Source organism: Lutra lutra, chromosome 15 (assembly GCF_902655055.1).
Source record: "Lutra lutra chromosome 15, mLutLut1.2, whole genome shotgun sequence".
In the NCBI taxonomy this organism is placed as follows: domain Eukaryota; kingdom Metazoa; phylum Chordata; class Mammalia; order Carnivora; family Mustelidae; genus Lutra; species Lutra lutra.
In genome coordinates, this window is record NC_062292.1 from 60,972,231 (window position 1) to 60,993,862 (window position 21,632).

Below are 21,632 nucleotides of genomic sequence, written 5' to 3' on the forward strand. Positions count from 1 at the left end.
CTGTATTGATTAGGTCCCTAGCCTTTGGTACTGCCTCTTGTTCTTTTTTTTGTTGTGAATTTTTCTGCCTTGTCATTTTGTCCAATTTTGTCCATTTTGTTTATGAAGGAGCAAGTAAAATACTAAAAGGGTGGCAACAACCCCAGGAAAATATGCTTTAGCCAAATCAGAAGAGATCCCACATTGTGAGGGGGGAGAAAGGCGATAAAAAGGGGTTCAAAAAGAAAAAAAAAAAAAGAAATTATTAAAAAAAAGAAAGCCGATAAAGAAAAAATATAAAAAGAGGAAAAAATATATATATATATTAGATAAACTATTTAAAAAACGTTAAAAAAAACGGTAAAAGTTAAAAAAATTTAGCAGAAGAAGAGAAAAAAAATTGAAAAAGAAAAAAAATTAAATTAAGTGCAAGGCTAAAGAATCATTGGGAGATGGGGCGCCTGGGTGGCTCAGTGGGTTAAAGCCTCTGCCTCTGGCTCAGGTCGTGATCCCAGGGTCCCGGGATCGAGCCCCACATCGGGCTCTCTGCTCAGCAGGGAGCCTGCTTCCTCCTCTCTCTCTGCCTGCCTCTCCACCCACCCGTGATCTCTGTCTGTCAAATAAATAAATAAAATCTTTAAAAAAAAAAAAAGAATCATGGGGAGAAAGCCATGAGTTCCGTGCTTTGCTTCCTTATCCTCTGGAATTCCGCCGCTCTCCTTGGTATTAAAACTGCACTCCTTGGTAGGTGAACTTGGTCCTGGCTGGGTTTCTCGTTGATCTTCTGGGGGAGGGGCCTGTTGTAGTGCTTCTCAAGCCTCTTTGCCCCAGGCGGAGTTGCACCGCCCTTACCCGGGGCCGGGCTGAGTAATCCTCTCGGGTTTGCTGGGTTTGCTTTCGGGAGCTTCTGTTCCCTGAGCGCTTTCCGTAGAGTTCTTTCAGATAGTGGTTGATTTTCTGTTTCTAGAATTGCTGTTCTTCTTCTCTTCAATCTCCCATTGGATTTGTAGGTGTTTGCAATCTTTAGATAAGCTATTTAGCTGATCTCCCGCTACCTGAAGTAGTCTCAGCTGCTACTTCTCCACCATCTTGACTCCTCCTTCGAGAGTGTGCACTTTTGAGGAAAGATCTAGGTTTTCGGTCTCCCTTCACAGTGCCTAGAAGGTTGGGCTGTGCTCATGAACCCTCACAGTTTCTGCTAAGTGGTTGATTCTGTCATGTGTATTAATGATTTGATGAATACAGAGCACTCAGCTGTGGCTCTCGGTAATCTCCCCGAGCACTGGAAGGCATGGAGGTGGTGGCGGTGAGGACCCAATATGAACTTGGGACAGGGCTGAGGACAGGGACACACACGTTCATTGCTTCAGCCTTTTGGGCACACCAACTCCCTACCATGTGCCAGGACCATGTCGGATATGGGGAAGACAAAGCAGATAGTCCCTGGCTGTACGAATTTTCCAGTTTCATTGGAAGACGGCCTGTTCCTTATGGTCAAGTTCAACACCATGATCTGGGGCTTTCTACCCAGTTTTGGTGCTACTGCAATGATTTGGACATTTGGTTTAGCATCCTTTGTGGGCTTGTTGAGATGACCTTCTCTTCCATTTTACTGTGAACTCCTTATGAGTGTGTATTTTTAGACCTCACTTTTGTACCCCAGAGCCTGGAATAGTCCCTGCAGGGCAAGCACTCAGCCAGTGTCTGTTGATTGACTTAGTGAATGGATTTGCCTTTTTTTTTTTGCTTGGCTCTCTTGGAGTCTAAGTCTTTTGCCTAAGAGCTGTAGCTCCTCTTGGAGCACTGCTGAATAGACAGTCTGCCGTTATAACAAAATCTAAAAACACATAGTTGACTTGTCCTAAGTGGGTCTTAAGCGTGTCCAGGGTGGATTTCCAGCTCTTAAGAAACACATGGGTAAAATGAGTAAAAAATAACAATTCTGATCATGTGTTGTGATGTTCAACTTAGGTGTTGGTGTTACAAATGATTTAGTTCCTCCATGTCACTTTTTTTCTCCCTTACATTCATATCCCCCCAACAGGCAGTTTCGGATTCTCTGTACTTACGAACTACTTCTTGAAATAGATTTTGTTTTTTTCTGCAAGGATACCCTCGTTGCTTTCTGTCTCAGGCATTGGGTCTGTTCTGTCTCCGTGTTTTATTGTATTTTTTTCCCTTACAGCTAAATGTGGTCAACAGCGTCAGCATTTCAGAGGACATCAAACCCTTACCAGGGCTTCCTGGGATTGGAAACATGAACTACCCATCAACCAGCCCCGGATCTCTGGTGAAACACATCTGTGCCATCTGTGGGGATAGATCCTCAGGTATGTGTAGAAGCAGACGCCACTCTTGGGGGTCCCATCCAGTGAGGGTCCCAAGACGGCGCGTGTTCCACTGCTTACCTGGCTACTTTGTACCCAGTGGAAGAAAAAGGGCCTTTGAGGATGGTCCAGCATGGGGCCCAGGCTGTAAATTTCTGGCACTGGATTCATAGCCTAAAATCTGTATGAAGTTAAAGTATGAGTTCATTTTTAAGGATTGGATTTATAGGAAGCATTTCAGAACCACCTCTCTGGAGTTACTGTGTTGTATACCGTTTATGTGGCATAGTGAAGCTATTATAATTAGTCATCTCTTTAATTTAAAAAAAATGATTTTTTTCTAATTCTAAAAATATTGTCCTAGGGTAGGAAATGTCCCAATGTAGGAAGGACTAGAAAAGTACAAAAGAAAACTAAAAACATTATCTGTAATGTTCCTAGTGAAGCTAAAGACTTTACTCTTTTAGCATATTTCTTTCTACAACATTCTAGGTTTTTCACATGATTTCATGGGTAGAAATAATTGTGTTTTCATAGATTTCATCCTCTCTGATTCTCTTCCATTTTTGCCCAAATGATTTCTTTCGTGACTTCTTCTCCCCCCTCTCCCTCACCCCGCAACCCTGCCAATTTTGAGGACATGAGAATCTCTGTTTTGATGAATGAGAAGATGGGGAAGGCTCTTTCCTGTGGCTGTCCATGGTGGTGGACTGAGGATTCGTCATCTTCCTGTTGTCACCAAAGCCACTGCAAAATTCACTCCATCGAAAGTTTCCTGGGGCTTGGAACTGACTTCACAGTGTGGCTGACTTGTTCACTTGTTCTCAAAACGTGGTTGCCAAATGGTGCGGGTTTGGCCGTTGCCATAGCAACAGAAGGCCAGTCACACCCCAGCAGGGTTTCCTCTGCTATGGCTTCTTTGAAAGTCTGGGAATTTCACTCAAATACGGGAGAGTCATGGGAATGACATGCAGGTACCATGTTTCTCAGAGACAAATACTTCAGAGCTGAGAGCATTAGGATTTTTCTGCCTAAGATAAAGTCCCATATTTATTATTGCTATGCGTTCAGTGGGTTGGTATGGGCCACTGATTGAGCCCCGACTGGCTTCAGCAGGCAGGCCATCTCAGGCCCCCATTTTATCTGAGGGCAGCTTCCTCTGACACCTCAGGTCCTGGGATGCAAATGCGTGTCTCGACTGGTTCTCAAGGATGTCTTCACGTTCACTTTTCCATCAGCCTGAGTACAATGGAAGTAGAAGGCAATGTCGGGTCCACAGCTAAACAACATCACAGGTTACACTGAAGAACTGGGGGTATATAGAGTTCGAATGATCTGCTTCCTTCTGTTTTTCCACATTCAAATCAATTGAGCACAGCCATCTGGCATGTAGATCTGAGAAGGGCTGCTTAGAAGGGGGGTTGTGACTGGTTCTTGGTGCCCCTGTCAGGTGCACGTGGTGGCTCTCCTGACACAAAGGAGCCCATCCGTGGCTGGGGTCATTGGAAACTGTGTGGAACACATAATCAAGGCAATGAAACATGTAACAGAATATTCTAGATCAAGCAAAACTGCCTTCCATCAGATATTTAAGTCATAAGACTACATGTCCTTTTATGCTCTGAAGATCATATACCAATTTATTTCTCCAACAGCAAGAGCATCTAGAAAATCCATAATCCAGGTTCCTGTTCCTAGTCTGTGGTGGAAGACAGTACTCCTTAGTGGGGCTCCCATGTCCTTGGGCCTCAATTATGGGGAAATACTAGTGAAGTTGAGGGCTTTTTTTTTTTTCCTGCTAGATACTACATAACAAGCATAAATATTTTTATTTATTACATATACTAATGTCTTGGATGGAGACAGAACATTTTGCTTAACTAAACACAAGAGTTGCCTTAATAAAATAAATGTAAACAAAATCTTGGGTCAGGACCTTTCTGACAGTGCTCTCTCTGGAACTGGCGATTCCGGATGGGAGACACGAGCAGGGGCCTCTTTACTCTGCCTTCGTCTGGTCCCTGTGGTCCAGCCTGCCTTCTTCGCTGGCTGCTCTTTGCTGTCCGTCCCGGGGCCCAGGTGGTGGGCAGGGGTCCCTGGGGAAGAGCCGAGGGGGCTCTTGTCAAGGAAAGGTCCAAATGAACACGAGGACGGTCTCTGCCCGGTTAACTTTTTCTTCTTGTGAGCAGGGAAGCACTACGGCGTGTACAGTTGCGAAGGCTGCAAAGGGTTTTTCAAGAGAACCATAAGGAAAGACCTCATGTACACGTGTCGCGATAATAAAGACTGTCTCATTGACAAGCGCCAGAGGAACCGGTGTCAGTACTGCCGCTACCAGAAGTGCCTGGTGATGGGCATGAAGAGGGAAGGTGAGACCCTGCCCCCGTGGGGAGACCGGTATAAACCATGGTAGTACCCTCCTGATCTCCCGAGGACTGCGGTCAAGTCCCCCGCCCGACGCAGCGGGTCCCCCAGAGCAGAGAGAGCAGGAGCGCCTTCCTCCTCCATGCTCAGCCTTCCTCTCCGGGAGCTCAGGTGGGGGTCCGCAGGCTGGACACTCTCCCGGGCTCCTCTCAGATGGGCAGCAAGTCTCAGAGCTGTCGTCTGGTTCCTGGACCCCACACATGGGTCATTCGGATCCTTTGAGGCCTTTCTGGGCAGAGCAGGCTCCTCGCCTCTAATCCTCACGGGAAGGTTGACTAGTTTGAGTCATCTCTGTGGGCTTGTGTAACCTTGGGCAGCTACAGCTCTTCTGAGGTTGGTGCATTCCATGGACGTGGGGGGATTATTGGCTTTACCAGTAATCGGACATCGCCTTCGCATTCAGAGAGACCATCGGTATACAGTTTTAGGACGTTATGTCTCTCAGTTTACAACGTGGGTTCGTTGGTTGTTGTAGAGCAGGGAATAAAAAAACCTGAAAGTGCTTTTCTGTTAAATATCACAAATCGAATCGGGCAGTTAATTAACTCGTGAACTCAAGCAAGGACACAGTGTGAATGGTGCCTCTTACTAGATTGCAGAGTGAGGAAGTCCCGCCTCTCTCCAGGAAATGGGGGCAAGGCATGTAGTCAGCCCCAGGTGACTCCTCATTCTCCAGCAACTTCTTTTCTCTGAGAATAGGGGAGGCTGACTGAAGGGATCAATGAAGAAAAGGTTCTCGGAGTGTCTCTGAGGAGATAATGCTACCAAGAAGCAAAAATGGACCTTCTTAGCATGTCTGAGGTAGATGGAGGTGGCCCTTCAGAGTAGTTTACCAGCGCTCACTGTTCTGCAGCTGAGGAAACCGGTGTGGGATGGTGAGGGGAGTTTTCCAAGGTCTCTCTGGTCCAGCCTTGCTGGTCTCTGCTGGGCCTCCAGGAGCTTTGCGCTTACTGTCTCTCTGCCTGCAGCACCCTCTTGCCAGGTGCCTGCCAGGCTCCCTTCTTCTCTTCCTTCAGACCGTTACTCACTTGTCAGCTTCTGGGTAAAGCCTTGCTTGTCTACGCCATCTAGAATTGCATCAGCCACCCTGGGTTCTTCCTAGTCTCTTTTCCACAGCGTGTATCACCGTATCTAACGTACTTATTTTGTTTATCTCTGTCTTCACCAAGGCAAGTTTATCCCCCCGCCCTCTTTGTCACCCATGACTAGCACAGGTAGGCATTTAATACGTAATTGCTGAATGAATGGGTGAGTGGTTTAAACTGAATATCGGAATCAGAAGTTTTAGTCATGCAGGAGCTCCTGAGAGAACTCATTCCCTCCTGCAGCGAGTGTTAACTGAGGGCTTGCTTCATGCTCGTGTCATTCTGGCTGTCAAGGAATAAATGCTCTTACCGGTCGGAACATGTGAGGTGAAAAATCAGCTGGTGGAGACTGTCTCCTCTTCACCAAGATAGAACTGCTGCTCCGTGGGGCTTCTGCCGCCATGATGGTCACACGTAAAATTTAAGACCCCAAAGAATGTCTCCCATCAGCAAGAGCATGATGGCTGTAGGGGACCATTTTTGTCTCTCAGGACAGATGAGGTAAATTCAGGATGACTTGGAAAAACAAGCATTTTCCTTCTGCGGATGAGATGGAACTAAAGACAGGTGAAAGGTGTCCCTCAGAGAAACAGCCGTGTCTGCTGCTCACGAGCTGTCTCTCAAAACTCAAGCCCGGCTGCCCTCAGCTCCGTTTCAGTCAGAGTGGTTGGCAGGCAAAGGGCAGGAAGTGTGGCTCTTTCACGAAAGAAAAAGTCAGTCAGACTGGAGCATGTGAATTCTAAGGGCCTGGGCAGTCCTTCCTGTAAAGCCGGCATTGTTCTGATTCTTTGATGGAGCCCTGTCTAGTTTTGGCTTCTGCCTTTTTGAAAAGAATGTGGAGAAATGGGAGTGATGAACAGTTGAGGGTGGGGCGCCTGGGTGGCTCAACTGGTTAAGCAGCTGCCTTCGGCTCAGGTCATGATCCCAGCGTCCTGGGATCGAGTTCCGCATTGGGCTCCTTGTTCTGCAGGGAGCCTGGTTCTCCCTCTGTCTCTGCCTGCCTCTCTGTCTGCCTGTGCTCACTCTCTCTGACAAATAAATAAATAAAATCTTTTAAAAAAATTCAGAGGGTAAAGGGGCTCTTGGAGAAGTTCGAAAGGAATCGGTGCTATTCACCCTGACCTAGAGGGGGCAGAGGAGCGAATGGACCCCGGGTCTGAGTGGAGGAAGGGCCACTTTCCGAGGCTGCTGGGCACTTTCCTTCACCGCTCTCATTTCTGACCTCGATTTACAGAATCGGGAGCTCAGGGTGGACACTGCCTTGAGGACAAGAATAACAAGACTCTGGAACAGTCAACAGAGAGAAACTGTTGAATGGAGAGTTTCTGGAGAGCTGACTAGAGAGAAAGGGAGGGACTTGGGGATGGGCTCCGAAGGTGTCTGCCGGGAGCCAGGGCCCATGACCCACTGCCTTTTCAGGGTACATAGTGGTGAAGCCGGTGTGGACATTTTCTATTCTCCGATGTAACACATTTGTTTCCTGACAGAAACGAAGGTCCTGAGAGCCTTGGGACCTGACTAAGCTTCTTGAGCAGTCTAATGGCCGAGCTGATACAGGACTGGGACCCTCTGGCTTCCAGGCTCCAAATAACCCTCAGGGGTCATGGGGAAGTCTACTTCCGTGATTTCTGGTCACATACTAGAGTTCGGATAGTTAGATAATGGGCTGTTTCTGAGGCAGTTTGTGGGTAGTGTTTGACATCCCTCTCGAGCCCTGTGTGGTCGTCATTAGTACAACCGGCCCAGAACTGGGAACAGGTACAGACGGCTGAGGGGTGGGCTCAGAAGGCTGTCGCCCGTGTCCACATGTTGGCTCCATCTTTTCTTAGCTCTGGGACCTCTGGCAGGTTATGTAACTGCTCTGTGGCTCCTAGTACTTGAGAGGGTTATTGGGGGATTGAGCGAAGTGTAATCTGTGCAAAGTGTTGCATATACTCCATAAATTTTGGCTATTAGAGTTAGTGTGCAATAAATGTATGTTGGGCTAATGGATAGAATTCTGTTAGAAGGCAGAAGTTTGGTATAATTTTATTTATTTATTTATTTATTTATTTGAAGGTTTTATTAATTTATATATAGAGAGAGAGCGCACACGAGTACGGGAGAGGGAGAAGCAGACTCCCTGCTTAGCAGGGAGCCCAACACGGGGCTCGATCCCAGGACCCTGAGAGCATGACCCAAGCTGAAGGCAGATGTTTCACTGACTGAGCCACCCAGGGGCCCCCGGAGTTTGGTGCTATTTTAGATCATCGAGTGTCCCCCGGATATATCCCGAATGCGTATAGTAGGGTAGCTCAGAATGTCTGCCACATAGAAGATTTCCCCAGCAACAGACACATGACTCCTCTGCTGTGGCAGTAAGATTTATGGCACAAAGAGGAGAGGGGACCAGCAAAGAATCACGCGATTAATGGCAAGATTGGAATTAGAGTCGAATTCCCGGAAGTCCAGGTTGTTTTGTTGAAGGTTGAAGGTTATTCCCCTTCCATGTTACAGATCTGTAAAAAGAAACCAGTTGAGGACCATAAAGGAAACTTAACTTAGTTTGCTCTTCCCCATCTTTTAAAATCAAGACAAATAGAAGACTGCTCACCTATGTTAAAACGATTAATACAAGAAGCACTCAACTTTAACCAGTCAGTCCAGCTGACAGATAAAACTACATATGGTAGCGTCTGTGTGCTGTCCGTGAACGAAGGCTAACCGAGTGGACCAGAAGGAAGGAGGAGGGAGGAGGAGACATGAGGAGAGGGAGGAAGAGGTGGAAAGGGGAGATGGAGGAGGAGATGGAGGAGGACCCAAGAGCACAAACAGAGACAAAGGGAAGGGAAAACTACCTTTTTGGGAACTTTAAAAAAAAGATATTATTTATTTATTAAAGACACAGTGAAAGACGGAACACAAGCAGGGGCAGTGGGAGAGGGAGAAGCAGGCTTCCTGCTGAGCAGGGAACCCGATGCGGGGCTCGATCCCAGGACGCTGGGATTGTGATCTAAGCCAAAGGCAGACCCCCAACCAACTGAGCCACTCAGGTGCTTGGGAACTTTTTATAATTATTTCATTTAATCTTCCCCAAACAGTCTCACTCAAGTATGGTAATCCCCCCCTTTACGTTAGGGAAACTGAGGCAGAGTGGGCTGTCATATGTCTGATATCCTTTAGCTAGGAAGTGGTAGAGCCCATTTTGAAAAAAACTTCTTGGGCTCCAAAGTACATGACTTTTGTTCTCCTCTTTTCTAATTTCTCTTTATTCTCTCTCCCTTCTGTTTCTTCTTTTTGCCGCTGCCCAGCTTTATTCTCTTTATGCCACGTCTCCCTCTACTCTTTCCTTCCTACCCCCCATCCCTCTGTCCCAGCCCCTGAATATCATTCTCATCTTGAGGCGTCTTCAAGGGTATCTACTGGAGACTTTGAAGTGTGAGTGGTGATTTTGCGGTCATACCCTTCTCTGACCCACCTTGGCCGGTCTCTGACATTACTTGTGTGACAAACTGGACACCCAGCGTCTGGTTCCGGTTCATTCTGCAGCCTCTGTGTCTCACTATCCCCGTAAGATCCTGGTGAACCACTCACTTAGAGGATAATTTTCTTGATTCTTGGGATTAAAAAAAAAAGGTATACCAATACTGAATTTTGCTCCTTGATGCTAGGATTAGGAAGATGGAAACCACAGCTTTATAGATGAAGGGAACTCACCCAACAGAATATTTGTCAACAGAGAGGACAGAATTGGGAAGGGGGTCTGCCTGCCATCCTTGTGTACAGACCATTAGGGTTCTGAGGGTTAGGATGAACTTTGGTGAAAACCCTAAGTGTGGGGCGGCAGAGATCATTCCAGTCTGCGCTTCTGCCTGTGTCCTCTCCCCCCCCCAAATCAGCCGTTGACTCTGAAATGTCATCTAGGTGACATTCCTCCACCTTTTCACTTACTAAATCCCGTCATGGCTCCCCGAAGATCTCCCCTGACAAGTTGGATCAGGTGATGTTGTGTTCAGGTTGGTGCATTAGGGGCAGAGCTAATGGGACGTGAATGCCAAGCCTGATGCATAGAATCTGACAGAGGGAATTTGCGAAGTAATGCACTCGCTGCTTAACCATCGCAGGCCCACAGTCCTAGAGGGAGCAGCTAGAGGTGAAATGCAGGGATGCCCCTTGAGAGACGGAGGAGGAAGTAGCTCATTAAAGGAGCAGGATCAAGGTTATGAAAATTTGAAACGCAAACTTCTTAGACTGGTCACCATAATGAACGGGGAAGGCTACAAGCTAAACGCACAGGTGTACACCTGCATAGGCAGGCCACTGGGCTTGTTTTGTTCCATCTGTCAACATCATGACAGCTCTGACCCAGCGCCAGGATGACGCCTGTGTTACAGACAGGGCAGTGGGAGCTCTGGTAGGTAACTCACTTTCCCGTGGCTGTCCTGGGCACGTGGTTACATCTGCGTGTCTTTCTGTGTCTTTCTGTGTGCCAGCTGTGCAAGAAGAAAGGCAGAGGAGTCGGGAGCGTGCTGAGAGTGAGGCAGAATGTGCCAGTGGTGGCCATGAAGACATGCCTGTGGAGAGGATTCTAGAAGCTGAACTTGCTGTTGAACCAAAGACAGAATCCTATGGTGATATGAACATGGAGAACTCGGTATGTGGTCTTAGGGCTCCGTCCACCTCCCAGTGCTTGGCAGGGCTGGAGATGGGAAAGGGGTGCACTGGAGTCCCGGAACCTACCCCTCACAGTACTTTGGTGTTTTTGTTTCTTTTTTTAAGACGAATGACCCTGTCACCAACATATGCCATGCTGCTGATAAGCAGCTTTTCACCCTTGTTGAATGGGCCAAGCGCATCCCCCACTTCTCCGACCTCACCTTGGAGGACCAGGTCATTCTGCTCCGGGCAGGTAAAGGACATCGAGGTTTGTTTTTTCTTGGGGCCATCACTTGGGCTGCCATTTTGAAATTACCCTTGGGATCCGAAGTCAAGTCAGCGGAGGAAGCTGCGACCCATCTGAGCCTTGCGCCAGGCTGGTAACAGGATAACCCTACTCAGTTACTCTTTTTGTATTAATATCAGGCGCTTACATCTGAGTGGCCCCTCCTCCACAACTTTTTTCCCAAATGAAACATTGTTAATGGAGGGTGGGGCTCTTCTTCTGTGCAAATTTTGCCATGGTTTTATTATTTGCATTTAATGTTCCGAGACCGCTAAGTCCATTTCTTCAAGGGTGGTACAAAGCAGTGCCCCCTTATTACTATACTGTAGGAGCTAGAGGGATTCCCATTTCACAGAGGCGAGGAAAGACACCGGAGAGTGCCCGCTCAAGTTCATTTATCCAGGATCCCTTCCTCTGCTAAGGTTCTGTGTGCCGCATCCTGTCTTGGCTTCCATTTCCGGGACGTTGGGCATGTGGCCCGTTCCCACTCCCCCCCTTGGCCATGGGACCAACAGGGAGGTTTCATGAAGACCAGCTGAGCCTTGGGAGCCAGACCCTCATCTCATCCCCGTTAGATAATGCGCAGTCTCTGAGCGTTGACTGAAAGCTCCGTGCTTGCTGGGTGCCGCCAGACACTAAGGTGATCCAGCCGGGCTGTCAGGTCCTGGGGGCAGAGGCTTTGAGGTCTCCCTTACCCACCCTGGCAGCTAACATGCTGACGATTACCTGCTTGATGTTCAGCCCATATGTGTTGATCGGGGGTGGAAAGAGTCCTTATCCTCAAGCTGCCATTCTGAGCTGTGCTGGGGAGGTGATGGGGGAGGTGCAGGGCCCTGAGTCAGGGACCCCCAGTCTCACCCTGTTTCTTCACTAATTAGCTGAGTGGTCCCGAGCTGGCTTTTAGCCCCTGCGCGTTTCTGATGCTGCTTCTGTTCCACGCGGGTCACAGTACAGGCCTCGAGTGATCATCAGTGAAGCACGAATGTGGTCAGTTTTCCCTCAAGGCCTCTTTCTTCTCCACGCAGGGTGGAACGAGCTGCTGATTGCCTCCTTCTCCCACCGCTCCGTCTCGGTGCAGGATGGCATCCTCCTGGCCACTGGTTTGCACGTCCACCGGAGCAGTGCCCACAGTGCCGGAGTCGGCTCCATCTTTGACAGGTGGCTGTCCTCTGCTTCCAGTGCTCGTGTGTGCGCGCACGTGTGTGTGCACGAGTATGTGCGTGAGTGTGTGGGCCTGGGGGTAGCGCTGGTGTGTAGGACGGACCACCCACACAGCAGCGCGGGGCAAAGAGGAGAGACCGTGAAACACACAAGAGCAGACCCTAGGGGACGTGGCTGGTGTATTCAAGAAGGTTTGAAGGGCGGTGGGGGGGAGCCGGTCGGGGGGTGGCTGAACTGCTGATCCTAGGGGGCCGGGATGGGCAAGCGCAGCCAGGATCTGATTGGGAGGCAGGAGAGATGAGCTGAGGTTTTTACCTGACCCTGTGGCAGGGTCTCTGGGGAAGGTCTGAGCAGGAGCAGACCCACCTCGGCCAGGCAGCAGCAGCCTCTGCCTGGATGCTCTGCCTTAAGTGGTGTGGAAGGAAAATGAAGGCATGTGATTTAAAGACATGAGTGACATGAGTGGGGGTGAGTGACTTGGGACAAAGGGACGGAGAGCTGGTAAAGAGGAGGCTAGGGTTGGAACAGCCTCTCTGTCCAGTGCCAGGGCCCCGTGGCCTCTTTCCACTTCCCTGAAGAGTGATCTTCCAGGTCACGTGCCCGTCTACGCAAGAGGTCTCTACTCCCTCCCTGTCCTTTCCCCCTGCATGTTCCACGCTGAGACCAGTATGGTTTTTGGCCGGCTCAGCCCTCTTCGTGGTCCCTGGAGATTCCTACCCTGTCTCTGGAGTCTGCCCTCTGCCATCTTCCTCCAGACACGCCACACCCTCATCCTGCTTTGCCTCTTGCATTTCTAAATCGTCTAGGCTGCCTTCCCAGCCCTACCCGCCAGAGTGTCCAGCCGTCTCCCTGCTGTCCCCTGGGTGTTCCCTTGGATTTGACTCTTGGCCGTTGTTGGCTTGGTGTTGCTACCTATTGCTTCCACGTCTGTTTTTTTCAATGAAACTGTGAGCTCCTTGAGATCAGGGCCTGCATCCTATTCACCTCCGAGCCCCTAGTACCTGGTGCGTCATTTGGAAATTGGGGTGGGCACATAAGGGGCCTTGGCTGCATTCATTGGATCAGCCCTTGGCCTGGGACTCATGGTTTTCTCATCGCCTCTCATTGTTTCCTGTGAACAGAGTCCTGACTGAGCTGGTCTCCAAAATGAAAGACATGCAGATGGACAAGTCAGAGTTGGGGTGCCTGCGAGCCATCGTGCTGTTTAACCCAGGTGACTGTGCAGGGGTTCGTCCTCCTCCGTGCTCGGCCTCCGTGCTCTGTTGTCCTCCGCTCCTCTAGTTCAGCTGAGACAGACAAGGCAGGGCACGGGAACATGTCCTTGGTGAGGGCAGGAAGCTGATCTTCATGGTTTTTACTCCTAGTGCCATCTTGAAAGTGTCTCGGATGGGTGTGGAGTGTGCCTGTTTGGCGGGCAGATGGGGGAGACCACAGAGGAGAGCTGCCTAGGGTCATGGTGAGGGAGGTGGTAAAAAGTAGTCAGATTCTGTATACGGTTTTTAAAAAACTCTATTTATTTGAGAGAGTGAGCACAAGCAGGCTGAAAAGCAGAAGGAGAATTAGACTCTCCGCTGAGTAGGGAGCACACTGTGGGACTCGATCCCGGGACTCGAGATCATGACCCAAGACGAAGGTAGACGCTTAACCAACCGAGCCACCCAGGCACCCAGATTCCGCATATAGTTTTAAGCAAAGCCATGGGATTTGCTGATGGACTAGAGACAGTGCGTCAAAGAGCAGTTTGAAGGTAATTCTCAGGGGGCTTTGTTTTGTCTTCCTAAGTAATTAGAAAGATGGAGCTTTATTTGCTGAGAGGAGGTTCCTAAAGGGGGGGCGGACGGGAAGGACTTAGGACTTCGTGTGTTCAAGTCTCAGGTGGCTAGTAGGCCTCCAAGAGTAGCTGGCCAGGAAGGTCTTGCTTGCATCTGGGGTTCAGAGAAGTCAGGACCAGAGATGTGTATTCTAGAGCAGTCAGCCTCTACCTGGCACCCGGGCTCTGAGACAGGTGTCAGCTCGTGCGGGGAGTCAGTAAAGGCTGGGTAGGGAAGGGGGCTGGGTGCTCACATGGGTGGATCTGGGTTTTGTGCCCCATCTCAGCATTCCATCCATGCACAGCCCATAGGAGGCACTCAGTTAGTGTGTGAAGGTTTCTAGAATGATCAGATAAAATAAAACTCCCTTCCTTGGACTCAGTGGTGGGTGCTTTTGGCTATTAACAGGGTTTTACACCTTTGTTCCCAGAGTCTACTGGGTAGACTGGGCACCAAGAGGAGAGCTGGGGCACCAAGGGCCCCAGCTTTGTTTCTTTCACTGTTGTTCCCTGTCCCAGTGTGTCTCGAGTAACTGAGTGGGTGGGGACAGTCCTGTGTGGAAGGGGCTCCACCTGCCATGTGTCACCCGAGGCTAAATCAGTCGTCTTTTCCAGATGCCAAAGGGCTGTCCAACCCCTCGGAGGTAGAGACTCTGCGGGAGAAGGTGTATGCCACCCTCGAGGCCTACACAAAGCAGAAGTATCCGGAACAACCTGGCAGGTGAGGGAGTGCTGGAAGGATCTGCTGGCCGCAGCCGTCCTTCTCTCCTGCCCCGAATACGTGGCAGCGCCTGGCAGGCACCGTCTAGGTTCTGCACATGTTATTTAATCTTAACAACAAGCTCAAAGCTGCTCAAACGTTGGCTCCCTGAAGCCAGAGACCTGATCTTGTTTGCCGTTCCCCACTCCGGAGCCAGAGCCTAAAACAGGGCTGGGCCCATGGTATACAGCTTTATTTTGTTTATTTTAAAGATTTTATTTATTTATTTATTGGAGAGAAAGAGAGAGAGAGATAATGACTGAGAGTACAAGCGGGGAGGAGAGGGAGAAGCAGACTCCCCACTGAGCAGAGAGCCCGACACGGGGCTTGATTCCCATGAACCTGGGATCATGACCTGAGCTGAAGGCAGTTGCTTAACCAACGGAGCCACCCAGGCGCCCCAGTATAGAGCTTTCAGTGTCGAGTGAACAAGCAGATGGGTAGATGAATGTGGGTCCCATCATCTCCAGTTTCAAACAAGGCTCCGAGGCTCTTGCCCACAAACACGGAGCTGGTGTGCAGGGGGGCTGGGATGTGAACTCAGGTCTGTCTGATTTCAAAGAGGTTGTGCTTTCCGGGCTGACCGCCTTGCTTTCTGCTCTGCTCCCACTGAAGCCTGTGCTAGAAGGTCCAGACTGACCGTGGCAGCCAGAACACGTGGCCACTGTCCCCCAAGGCCATCTGTGTAGCCTCTGGCAAGGTCCTCTAGTTGGCTCTGGCCCTGAGCTCCTTGTCTAAAGAGGATGACATTGATCAGAAGATCCCCGAAGGGTCTTCTAAAAGGTCTACCCTTTTAGGTGTTCTGAGTCGTTAAAAACAAAACAAAAACAAACGAACAAAAAACTTAAATGCTTTCCCCAAAGCACGGCTAAATAGAAGTTTCCTGCTCCGCGAACTAGTGAAATAGAGAGAATGGGGTCCTCAAATCTCGCCAAAATCCGAAAATGAAACTGATGAAACTGCCTTAAAGACATTCATTTTGTTTTTAGGATTAATATTACATGCTTTGAATTCTCACTTGTTGTTCGCATTCCTCTGTGAAGTCTAATTTCCGTTTAAGCTGTTTTCTCTGGAACCTCAGCCAGTCTGTGTCAGTCGTGCAGAAGCTGGGCTCCAGCTCTTACTGGAGTTTCTTTCCTTGAACTCCAAGTGGGTGGGTTTCAGGCCTTCAGTACAACACACACACAGGCCTTGAGGGGTCAGGAGCCCAGGCTGGCTAACAGACCTCCCAGACGTCAGGAGTGGAACACGATAGAAACGTACTTTTTGGTCACGTGCCAGTCTCGGGTGGGCAGTCTGTTTGGAGGGCTGGCTCTCTTCCGCATCAAGACTCAGGGGTCCACTCATTCCTTCCTTGGGGCTCCACTGTGTCCCAGAGCCACTTCGTGTTCTGTTTCCAGATGAGGGAGAGGAGGGGAGTGGGAGGAACACAGAGGTGAAGCTATCTGGGCAGACCGGCCTCGGAAAGGTCCCCCATGTCTTCACTCACTGCCGCCGGCTGAAACTTAGTCACATGGCCCAGCGGGTCACAGAGGATTCCGGAGCGTTCTCCAGATGCCGCTGTATGCCAAGGAAGAAGGGGAGAGTGGGTTTGGTGGACACTTGGCGGTCGCCCTCATATATGCAGCAGGTGAGGTCACGGCTCTGTCCAACTGACGGGGCTGGCGGCCAGCAGCCGCTCGGCCCTGGCCGGTGGGGGCTCCTGACCGTGGTGGTAGGTGATTTCTACCCCATCTCCTAGCTCGAAGGCAGCACTAAGCATGTTTGTTGAGCACGTATTATGTGTAAGATGTTAGGAATAGGCAGGCTTATACTCACCCATTCCTCCGACTTGGCTCTAGGTCCCATTATTTATCTCAAAAACAAACAAAAACAAAAACAAACCCCCCCCCAGAACCCCAAAACCCTGAACCAGTCTTTTTCCTTATTATAAAAGCAGAACATGGTTTTGTGGGAAAGAAGGGAAGTGTTTAAGAATAAAGTAGGTAATGAAATGAATCATAAATTGGGGGGTGGTATTTTTTCCCATATCCTTGTGTGTCAGTGGTTGTGTACATAGATGTGTGTGTTTAGGGGTGCCTGGGGGGTTCAGTCGTTAAGTGTCTGCCTTTGGCTCATGTCATGATCCCAGGGTCCTGGGATCGAGCCCTGCCGCAGGCTCCCTGCTCTGCCGGAAGCCTGCTTCTCCTCCTCCCGGTCCCCCTTGTGCTCCCTCTCTTGCCGTGTCTCTCTCTGTCACATAAATAAGTAAAAAATCTTAAGAAAATTTTTTTTTCTTTAAAAAAAAAAGTGTGTTTACAGAGAGGAAATCATACAGTTTGGTTTATTGTTTTCCTCTCTTAGCTATTTTGGGCGCTTTATCAGATACTGAAAAGTACAAAATTATCCTTTTCTGTGATTTTGTACTATTTCACAGGGTGGACGTATCCTTGTGTATTTAGCTCTTGTCCTGGGGAACATTCAGGTTGTTTCTACTGAATATCATATTGAGAACTTGGGAACTTGCCGGTTCTCCTAGGAACAGGACTGCCAGGGGCCTGGGCTGCCAGCTTGTTGGCTGGACGAGAGCAGAAGCTCGGGGCGCAGGGCGGGAGTGTGGAGGCTGGGCCCCTGCATGTCCCTTGGGCGCGTCCAGCACGGCCTGGACAGAGGGTGGTCGCCCCCCGCCACCCCGGAGCCTGAGCAGGTGCACCAGGGACATCGCTTGGCTCAACCAGGTGGGTGAGTGCGGACAGCTGGTGACCTCCGCTTTGCGGAGAGTAGTGGCTGAGGAGCCTGGCCGGGTGGAGGAGTGCTGCCACCCCGTGGACGCTCTTCAGAAGTACACTTTGCAGGGGCTGAGTTCTGCTTTCTCCAGCCGGAAAGCAGAGATGGAAATTTAGGAGGACAGAGAGCCTGGCGCACATCTTCTCACCCTGGGGCCGCTGCGGCTGCCCTCGGGTGAATGAGGAACTTGGAGACCTCCCCAGGGCTCTGTTTCTTCCTGGTCATGCTTATTTCCGCGATCCTGCTCTCAGTTCCTAAATCAGGAGCAGTCGGCAAAGACAGCAGTATCCTTCTGTATTTAGTGTTTTACGTATTATAAAACTTTGGCATTCTTAGAATGTATAATACAATCTAAACATATTTAGATCTAAATATATTCTCGGAGTCACAGCTCAGGCTAACTTTGTACTTTGCTTCTAGAGAAGTCCTTCCCTTCCCCTAATTCCATGAAACTCTGCTGTGGCCGAGTCTGGACCAGGAGCTCAGTGTCGCTAGCTAACTCTCTCCTTCTGCTTGGTGACCCCCTGCAGATGCCCTCAGAGGCTTTACCATCAACAGTTTCTGGAGGGTTGTGTGGGCCTTGGTGTAGACCGTTAGCTTTTCCACAGAAAGAAGGAATGCCTACCTTTTTAGGTGGTGCCGTTTTATGTTTCTTGAATTGCCTCTGTTCCTTAACCCTTCATGGCGTATGAATATAGAAATAGACACATTTTCAAGGAGTCTTAAAATTCCAGCTTGAAACTCACTCTTGAAATCATGTTGTGATGCTCGGTGAAGACCCAGCCCAGCCAGAGCCTCTGAGTTAAGGCCGGAGTGGCTGATACGGTTTTGGTTCTTGGCCTTTTATTGGAAGTTATGACTTCCCGATTTCCGGTTGCTGTTAATACCATTAAAAAAAAAGCTTCATTGGCAAATGGGTTTGAAAGACGAAGAAGGCCCACAGAAGCAGGAAGGGAAACATGGCAGGTTGCGGAACGTCAGCAGGGGGTACAGATGTGAGAGGCATTGTTCACATGCCGGCCTCCTTCCCTGGGAAGCTCACAGCCAAGGTCCTTGACTGTACAGGAGTGTGGAGGAGTGCAGGCAAGCCCGTGTGCGCGTGTACACACGTAGGAGGGTATTGAGAGTGAAGGCGAATGTGTGAGTGTGTATAGGTGTGTATGCGTATGCATGAGTGTGTATGTCTGAGGGTGTAAAAGAGTGTGAATGTCTGTGCACCCAGGTGTGGCAGTGGTGGAGGCACGTGTGTGCATGTACACATGTGTGCGGCATAGGAGCATGTATGAGAATGTGCGAGTATGTATGTGTGATGGTGTGCACGTTTATATAGGTGTGACATACGAGGCAGGTGTGTATAGGTGTGTGCATATGTCACAAGGGGGGCTTCCTGTGCGTGTATTCACACCCATGTAAGAATGTGGGTGTGTACATGTGATTGTGCACACGTGCATATGTGTGATGAGTGTCAGGCACGTGCATGGGTGTGTGTGTGACGTGGTGGGGTTGTGTCGCATGCACACATGTGAGAATGTGTGAGTGCGTGTGCACGTGTGTGTGTCATCTCCCACCCAGACCACGGCCCCTCAGGGGCATCGCCCCCTGCTCCTGACTGAAAGGGAGGCACAGCCCGAGAAGCTGAGCGTGCGTGTTGGTAACAGCTGCTTGCACTTCGGTAACAAGCGTTGGTAACTGAGGTGGCCTTCGGTGGTGCGGGGCGTGTGGTGTGAGCACAGCACGGCCCACCGGGGAGGGAAGAGCTGAAGCTTCCTAGGATTGGCGCTTGTCCAGCTGCCTCAGTGGCCCTTCCAGGCTCCTGTCCTCTCCCAGGTTGGAGAGCTGACGAGCTCCGCGGTGTTGACAGCTGCCCGGAGCGGCCGATCCCGGCTCCTGACGCCCCTTCGGCTTCCCTGCAGGTTTGCCAAGCTGCTGCTCCGTCTCCCAGCCCTGCGCTCCATCGGCCTGAAATGCCTGGAGCACCTGTTCTTCTTCAAGCTCATCGGGGACACGCCCATCGACACCTTCCTCATGGAGATGTTGGAGACCCCGCTGCAGATCACCTGAACAGCCCCGGCCTCAGTCTCCCCACCCAGGACCACCCCTGGGCAGGTGTGTGTGGACCCCCACCCTGCACACGTTCCTCTGCTTCCCACCCTGACCCCTTCCTGTTCCCAAAATGTGATGCTTACAATAAAGAAACCTTTCTACGTGTGCGACTTTTATAGGTGGAGTTTGTACAGATGTTCAAGGAAGCCCTTCTTGGCAGTCTGAGGGGAAGGGGATCTTTCTAGAAGTTCCTGGAAAAACAAACCAAGCCTCTGTACATATAATTGGTTGAAATTATTTTTTCACTTGCCATGGAAAGCAAACGAGCGAATAATAAAATAATATATATGATGTTGGCACTGCTTGGAGCACGGGGTGTGTTATTGTGCTTTGGGGAAGTGTTCTTAGCGGGGGGAGGAAAGCTGTTGGGTGGGGAATGGGGCTGGGGTCCTGAAACAGTAAATCCCACGGTCAGGCACCCTGAGTCTAAACTGGGCACAGCACACTTGGCTCAGAGCTGCTCCACCACCCCCCTTCCCCGGCAAGACTGGGAAGAAACACAGTCTTTCAGAGTCAGCTTAGTTTTTTGTGTTTGTTTTCTTCCTCCTAAGGATAATGAGTGCAGACAACCTTGTTCTGTTTGGGAGCAATTTAGCCTAAGGCCAAGAGAAGATGCTCTCTTGATGGAAGAAGATTCTTGGATCCCAGGAGTTGGTAGGAGGTAGTAACAAAAGAAAAGAATTTTCCGTTGTTAACCAGCAACATTAGCAAAAAAGACCAGAGTATACCTAATTTGTTTTCCATCATTATCTGACCCTGCATAGACTGTTCTTAAAATGGAAAGAGAAAACCTCTCCTGGCTTCTAGCCTGTGGTTTCCTGGTGGTCCTAGAGCCCTACCGTCTGGTGGACAGTGAGCACCTTGAGGGCAGAGACTGTCTGACACCACTGTAAGACTATGTAGATAGCCCATCTTCTTCGAATCACCATCCTGCCATCTGTAGGAATAGAACTTAATGGATACACAAATCTATACTATGATTTACATGATGCCCCCTGCTCATGTACAACATGAACAACTGCCCATGGCAGTCCTACTTAACAGAACTTGATCTAGGGCCAGCAACACAGCAGATGCATAGTAAACGTGTGTTGTTGAATTGGTGTCCATGTAACTGGAAGGAATTTCTTAAAGGGTATTGTGGGTGCCCAGGCTGAAGCTGGCATTCAGTAAATGTTTGGTGGGATTGGTACCTTTGGTTTCATCCCCCCATAGATGGCAGCCTGTCACGAGTAGTACAGTCCTGCGGCGAGCTGGGAGCCTCCCCGTTGGGGCCACCAGCCAGAAAATCAGCCTTTGGTCGACTCTTGTAGGAAGGTGTAAGTTCTCCTCCGTCCAGTCAGGTCGCTCTTCACGGGCACAGTGGGCCTCTACCAAAGACGTGGAGACAGTTCTCTGTCTTCGGAGAACTTACAGCTGAAAACAGTACAAGGCACGAGGATCAAGGGATACGAAGTGATGGTATGTCTTGCAGCACTTTAGAGTTTATAAAGACACATGAAGATCTGTGATAGCTTTTGGCCCGGGAGAAGTGGGTGAGAGAACTTTTGTTATCATTTTATTTATTTATTTACTTTTATTTTTTAAGGATTTTATTTATTAGAGAGAAAGGGAGAGTACACAAGGAGAGGGAGAGGGAGAAGCAGACTCTCTGCCAAACAAGGAGCCCAACGCAGGGCTCGATCCCAGGACCCTGGGATCATGACCCGAGCCGAAGGCAGACACTTCACCGACTGAGCCACCCAGGCACCCATTGTTATCTCCATTTTAAAGATGAAGAAATTAAGGTGCTGGAAACTCAAGAGACGTGTTCCAGGACAGACATGGTGGGTAGGAGATGGAACTCAGTCACTGTCACTGCCCATACGCAGCAAGTGTCCCCCCAACCCCAAGACTTTTGCACCCGTCTCCTCAGCGAACGGTATATTCTGTGCCTGAGAAATATCTGTCCATTGAGGGATTGGCATAAACACTGAGCAAATATAAAATAAGGAGGGTTTTTTTTTTAAATAAACGAACTTGGGCAAACACTTCACAGTTTGCCTTGAAACTTCTTGGAGACTTTTGCTGCAACGATATTTTCTTTGGAAAATTCTCTTTTCCATTTGTCTTTAGAGCTGCTTTCGAGTCCACCTAAGAAACACGATCTCATGGTTCTATATTAAAAGCCCGTCAAATAACAGCAAGGACCGTAACTACCCATGGGACCCAGATTCACAGGCGACTCCGGTCTACCCAGAACTTGCTCTACACCAGGCCCTGGGCTCATCACTCTCATACCAGCTTTACTTCCTCT

The 21,632-nt window shown here is 49.6% G+C and overlaps 1 protein-coding gene across 6 annotated transcripts in view; it reads left to right on the forward strand.

The window, feature by feature from the left end:
* Positions 1 to 19,635, forward strand: part of RXRG (retinoid X receptor gamma) — a 99,215-nt gene extending 79,580 nt beyond the window's left edge. For 5 of the 6 annotated variants that reach the window (XM_047704812.1, XM_047704813.1, XM_047704811.1 and 2 more), the window contains 8 exons: positions 2,165 to 2,309; positions 4,496 to 4,675; positions 10,288 to 10,448; positions 10,574 to 10,703; positions 11,762 to 11,894; positions 13,019 to 13,110; positions 14,323 to 14,428; positions 19,147 to 19,635. In XM_047704812.1, the coding sequence (XP_047560768.1) occupies positions 2,165 to 2,309; positions 4,496 to 4,675; positions 10,288 to 10,448; positions 10,574 to 10,703; positions 11,762 to 11,894; positions 13,019 to 13,110; positions 14,323 to 14,428; positions 19,147 to 19,294 (1,095 nt within the window). In that variant the 3' untranslated portion in view covers positions 19,295 to 19,635. The remainder of the gene's footprint in view (positions 1 to 2,164; positions 2,310 to 4,495; positions 4,676 to 10,287; positions 10,449 to 10,573; positions 10,704 to 11,761; positions 11,895 to 13,018; positions 13,111 to 14,322; positions 14,429 to 19,146) is intronic. The other variant, XM_047704810.1, reaches the window with a different exon arrangement.
* Positions 19,636 to 21,632: the final 1,997 nt, after the last annotated feature.